At 41.5% G+C, this 6,000-nt stretch overlaps 1 protein-coding gene across 1 annotated transcript in view; it reads left to right on the top strand.

Moving 5' to 3' along the window:
* The first annotated feature begins 3,199 nt into the window (after positions 1-3,199).
* Positions 3,200-6,000, top strand: part of LOC128737845 (uncharacterized) — a 41,325-nt gene continuing 38,524 nt past the window's right edge. Inside the window, 1 exon segment of the mRNA XM_053832580.1 lies at positions 3,200-3,338. Coding sequence (XP_053688555.1) covers positions 3,200-3,338 — 139 coding nt within the window.

Below are 6,000 nucleotides of genomic sequence, written 5' to 3'. Positions count from 1 at the left end.
AGAGGGGAGGGGCCATTCATCATAGAAAAATTCTTGCCTCCAAAAACCCCCACTCGCTAAATTTGGTTCCGTTTGCTTGATTAGTTCCCGAAATAAGAGGAAATTTATATTTCATTTCTATGGAAGCGCCTCTCTTAAAGGGGGAAAGGTCATAATTCCCCTCCTAAAGAGGTCTCAATTCACCATAGAAAAATTCTTGCCTCCAAAAACAATCACATGCCAAATTTGGTTCCATTTGCTTGGTTAGTTCTCGAGTTATGCAGAAATTTGTGTTTCATTTGTGTGGGAGGGGCTCCCACAGAGGGGGCCTCTTAGGGGGTGGAGGAGTCTCTAACTATCATAAGATGGCCCCAAAACCCCTGCTTGCAATTTTTTACGCCGATCGGTTCAGTAGTTTTTGAGTCTATAAGGAATATACCGATAGACAGACAGAAATCCATTTTTATAGGTATAGATAACTAGTTCTAGGAATGTCCCATACATAACCTTGTCATATTTTGCTCCGCTGAGATGGTTGTTAAAGTGATAGGACCTTCCCTGGTTATGTTAAATATTTAGATTTCAGTTCCTACCACAAGGTTTCGGTGACGCACGAAGTGTGTCCAAATTTATTTTTAGCTATGCTATAGTTGCGGACAGGGGACTGGCAACCATAGCACTTTCAACGTCAACTGACAGCAACACACATATCGCAGGCCGTTTTGAATACGGCCCAAAACAAACACATGTTATTGCTGATTTTTGCTTTGTTTTGATCGTGGCGGTGCGTTCAAACTTGCATTTGGAACTGGTAGAAGTATCAAGTATCAAATCGGAAGCACAGAAAGTTGCAGGAGCGAAATTTAAAAATGTTAGCGATATGTTGTGTTTTTATGCTGCGATCGATATGTTAGCGCCAAAAACGTAGCCGCCTGCCAGCCCGCTGGTTGCGGACGTGCAGCTGATCTCCCTTTTTGTAGGAGATATGTGTATAATGTGCCCCCCCTAAGAATGAATGGATATATCTCTTTTATGCTTCCCCAAATTAACGTTACAACTAGAAGTATATATTGGTATTCGACCCGAAAACCAATTGCAATTGTTTATTTCATTTAGTATTGTGGAATAAATATGCTAGGAATTATTTAATAAAAGCACCTATATGTTGTGTTTCTCGTCTGCGCGGGGTAAAATGCCCCACCTGCAGTATAATATGCCCAATGCGGTAATTTGAGTATTTCTACCAGTGACAGTAGCAAGTAAAATTATTTCCGTTGTTTTCAATATATCGTATTTTGATATAAAATAAACCTAGTTTCGGTCTTTTGGTGCACTTTTTCTTTTCTGCATGGGGCACATTATACTGCAGTTGTGGCATTTTGCACCGCGTAGTTGAACTACCGGGAATTTGGACATTGGTAATAAATTATTCCCACCACGGTTACTCTACAATACTAATTGAATTAAATAATGGCAATTTACTTCAACTTAGATCTGTTTACCTATGTGTATAGCCACATTTGCAAGGTGGGCAAATTGCACCACCGCAATCGAATCGCAACAACCGGTTATTTTCATCGGAAACTGCTCAAAAACAAATTTATTTTGGTTTTGTTTTTACAACATGTGACAACTGTCATACTTACATAGTAGGCTGCTTCCATCAAATACTATGGTTTCTGGGTGGTTTTGCATTTTAATTTCGCTTGTTTAGGGAAAAATGAAGGGGGGGGGGCAAATTATCCAGGGGGGCACGTTATACACGATTCCCCTAAATGAATTTTTTTTGTAAATTTTCTTGTGGTCTTTATTGTTTAAATGAGGTAAACAAAATAGTCGCAGTGTATGAGAGTAAGGAACGGATTAATTAGGCCTATATTATAATAAGATACGTTACCTCCCAAAAGAAAAGTTCCACTTCTAAGGTGCAGCTTTGAGTGATTTATGAATAGAAGCGCAACTATTGGTACTACCACAACTATTGGATCAACTACCCTATAGGAAAGTGTACCTGTTTGTAAATCTAACGTGTAGTTGACCCTAAAACATGTACTGAACTAATGGTTTGAGAAAAGTATGGAATATTTCCCGCACTAACCGTAACGCTTTTCCTCTTCGCTTCGATATTCGATAGTAGGAAGCTTCAGCTGTGTGCTGCTGCAACATGTTGATATACCTTCGCTACAATCACCATAGTGCCGCTTAATAGTAGCGAACGAATATGCTAGTACGCGCGCGTGTTTGTACTTATGCTACCATGACAACAATTGAATTAAACAACACAAGCAAATGCGCACGGTTCCGCTGGGATCCGCGGGGGAAGGCAAACAAACCCATTCAGAACTCAGGTGAAATTAAGCTACGATCAACCAACGGTGAGCTGTTCTTGTTTCTTTTGCGGTTGTAGTTGTTTTCAATGAACCATAGTTATTTAAGCTAAAGCTCGAAATGTTTTCCGCCAGCAAAACTTTAGTGTATAGCTTAGTCGGTTGGTGAATTCGTAGTGCATTAGTCGGTTCGAAACGATTGCAGCGTTTAGTTTATGTTCTGTGTTCGGAAAAGCGTGTAAAATTTAGATTGATGCGAAACAGTTTCCGAAGGCGACAGGTCAGCTAAATCTGTTTGCCGAAATCAAACCTGCATGGGTCCCCCGTTGATGAACTGGGAGAAGTGTGATGCATTAATCAGTGTAACGTGTTGAGCAAATAGGACACATGACGAACGGTCCGATTCGGTCGTCCTGGCGAGGAAATTGAAAAGCAATCCGTTCGTCCCGGGGAGGGGCAGAAAAATGAATCAGTCTGAATAAAAAGCTGATCTTCTAATTGGATTAATTGAGAGTGAAAGAGTCCGGCCCACGTGAATGGGAGTTGAACACAGTGATACATAGTCCCAGAGTCCCAACAGTGACGGATGTTTGTACACCTTCAGCCAGCTGTCCGGTGTTGGGATGCATTGCTTTATCCTGGGGAATTCCGACGAACGGTCAACGGAGAAGACGTTCTGCAGAAGGCTTCCGGAAACCGACCGACGCTACCAGTAGCAGTAGCAATAGGTCTCTAAGGTGGTCCCACCTGGGGCTCTGGAGCAACATACGACGACGACTGGTTAGCCGGTTGTGCCTGTGGGTGTAGCTCTGTGTACGTGTGTGTATGTGTGTGTGTTTGTGTGCTTCGTACCGTACACGTGATGAGATTGATGAGGAAAGCAAACAGGAATAATGAAGTGCAATTTTTGTTACCTGACGATAGTGCATCCGGCGATGCTTCTGGTGCTGGCGCTGGTGCTGGAATTGGTCAGCAAACGAGCGCCGGTGGTACGGGCGTACAGCAGCGATCCGCATTTGTTTGAGAACCGAGGTAATAATTTTGCTCTCTGCGACATGTCTAATTGTGTTTGCTTTGCGCGTGTGTCGTTGCATTGCATTGCAGCCCAGCGCAGCGCAGCATCGGCGCTGCGAGTCGGTGAAAAGGCTAATGTTTTCGGCAAACTTTGCTTAATTGATGGTAATTGGTTGCCGGATTCACTTAGTTTCGATTCGATTTTATGATGCTTCAATAAATTTAGCAGGAGAGGCCATTATTTGACACTATATTACATGTCTAAATAATTGACTTAAAGTTTATTACCCATAACTTTCATCGTCAAGGTTTTGTTACAGAATTTGGAAACGAAAATGCTTTTCGATAATGGTGCGGGAATGTGACTAATGGCGGTTTTTCGACTTGACATATTTAAGAAAAAATGCATAAGAGAAAACATAGTTTTTTCGATTATTTAAGGATTATTTTATGCATAAGTCCCTTAACTTTCCCCTCGATAACTTTCGGTCTAATTTATACAAAAAATCTTCAGTATTTTCGGGTAATAAATACTTTTAAATTATGTATAACGAAAATTTTCGACCGAAGTTACCACGAAAAATGCCCAACAAGCATATCGAAAGTTTTTCCCAATTATCGAGAGAAAACAACAACGACTGATGTCATGGCATCTAATGCAAAAGGCGAATTTAAACAAACAAGCATAATGCTCCCCTATATGTTTCGTAACCATAGGCGCTGCAGGTTTTAGGGCCCCCGAATCATTGACATTGCCGAAAAACTAGTTCGTTTGTTCCAATAAACATTTGCCCGTTACGGATGGACTCGCGAGCTGCGGGGGGAGGTGGGCGGTCGAAAAAGTTTTCCCAATTAGGCTCCCCTTCGCTGGTGCTGCTGCTGCTGCTTGTAAGTTGTTGTTCCATAGCAAGCAACCTAATCTACCTATTGGCCAGGGCAAGGGGGTGGTACTGCATCACGACGGTATTTTGTTTACTTCCCAAAAACAAAAAGCTATACCACCAAGCAACTGCTGGCTAGATGGCGATAGCGCTTGGTAGGGACTCGAGCGAGCGCCGCGGCGGAAACAGTACAGATGAACTGAAGCCACACCAAATAGTAATTCTTCATCTCGGGGAAAAGCCGTAGTCGGAGCCTTCGGTCTTCGGTAAATGAAAAATACTCTACTAACTTCCAATAGCCGCCGAAAACTTCAACACAAGACTCAACGGAACGAAAGAGAGAGCGAGAGGAAGTCTCGAATGTCGAACGCCGTCGGAGGAGTAGAGGAGGTAGACCGAAATGAGTTTTGTGACAATAGCCCATAAATAAGCACATAAACGAATTTCCAAAAGCAGCGGGGGAGTACCGGTCGGTAGTGTTTTGGATGATGGAGGGACGAGGAAAAGTATTTTTCGCGAAAAGATATGATTCCCGCGAGGGGAAATCATCCTCTGAATGGGCTTATTGCTGTCTGCTGTACGGAGGAGGAAGAAACTTCCCGGACCGTCGCCGGCGGCGTGGTGGAGGCCGGCTGGGCAAAGCAAATGGGGATTGATTTCGGTAATAAAACGATGTAAGCGAGTTTTTTTTTTGGTTTGCTTCAGTTCGGTGTTGTACTGCGATTTGATTGGGATCAAATTTGAAAAGTTATTTATTGGGTCAAAGGGAAAGTTCGGAATCACTTCTGTTGCCAGGCACAATGGACACGAATGATATCGAGCACAAGGTAGCCATCGTTCGATGGTGTGGCCGCAATTATAAGTATATAGACAACTATAATTTGTGAATTTAACAAAAAACGGCTGATTATCTTCGGACGTTCAAGATCATTACTGCCAGATTGACTGGAAACGTCCCCGAGTGACAAAATTATTCAACTAAACGAAGCGAAATACGACGCATGAAATGCTACATTGACCTTCGTTTAAAAAAGGCTATCTAAATAAAAACTGTTGAAAAAGGTAACCAGAATAAAGCACACAAGCTCGGTTCAATTTGCCTATCTCGAAATTTTTACTGCCAGTAAATCCGAGCACCGATCGGATCGTACTGACAATAGCCGTCAGGTGACCGCCAGTTCCGGATAGCTGTAGCTGGAGTATCGCGATTTTAAGCATTATGTATTTTCAACGTTATTATTCTGGCTTTGGTGCTCTTCATGCATAGAGCTCATCACTATGGCTACTGAATCGTATCATGGTTGGATGGTTGAATCGTATCGCTTTGAATTGTGCCCAGCCCGCCGAGGTTGGAGACAAATGATGATGATGAGTTACATGGTCAAAAAATTCTACTGAAAGTTGCAAATTAGATTGAAGAAAACGTGGGAATTGACAGCAGAGAAAAGCGCGATTCATTTTCAAAAGTGCTCAATTTTTCTCAAAATTTATTTAACTTGTCTTTGGAGAATATTAAAAATTTTATTTTAATATTCCATGCTATGACTGTCAAAAAGTCATTATAACATTTAAAAAAAGTTTAATTATCCTTCTGGTTGGTATTGAATTCAACATTCTTGTTATAAAATGACAAGGATTTTAATGAAAGTTTTCAGAAAAAAAGATTTGAGCTCTGCTTCTGTTCTTCTCTGTAAAACTTTCAAAAGTATTCATCTCTTGACATTATTTCCTCTAAAAACTAATAAGCTTCAGTGAATAATACGTGGAAAGAATCAAAATACATTTTGTTCGATTTTCAA

Source organism: Sabethes cyaneus, chromosome 2, assembly GCF_943734655.1.
Source record: "Sabethes cyaneus chromosome 2, idSabCyanKW18_F2, whole genome shotgun sequence".
Classification (NCBI taxonomy): domain Eukaryota; kingdom Metazoa; phylum Arthropoda; class Insecta; order Diptera; family Culicidae; genus Sabethes; species Sabethes cyaneus.
Note: the sequence above shows the minus strand (reverse complement) of the source record. Positions and strands in the feature narration are given on the sequence as shown.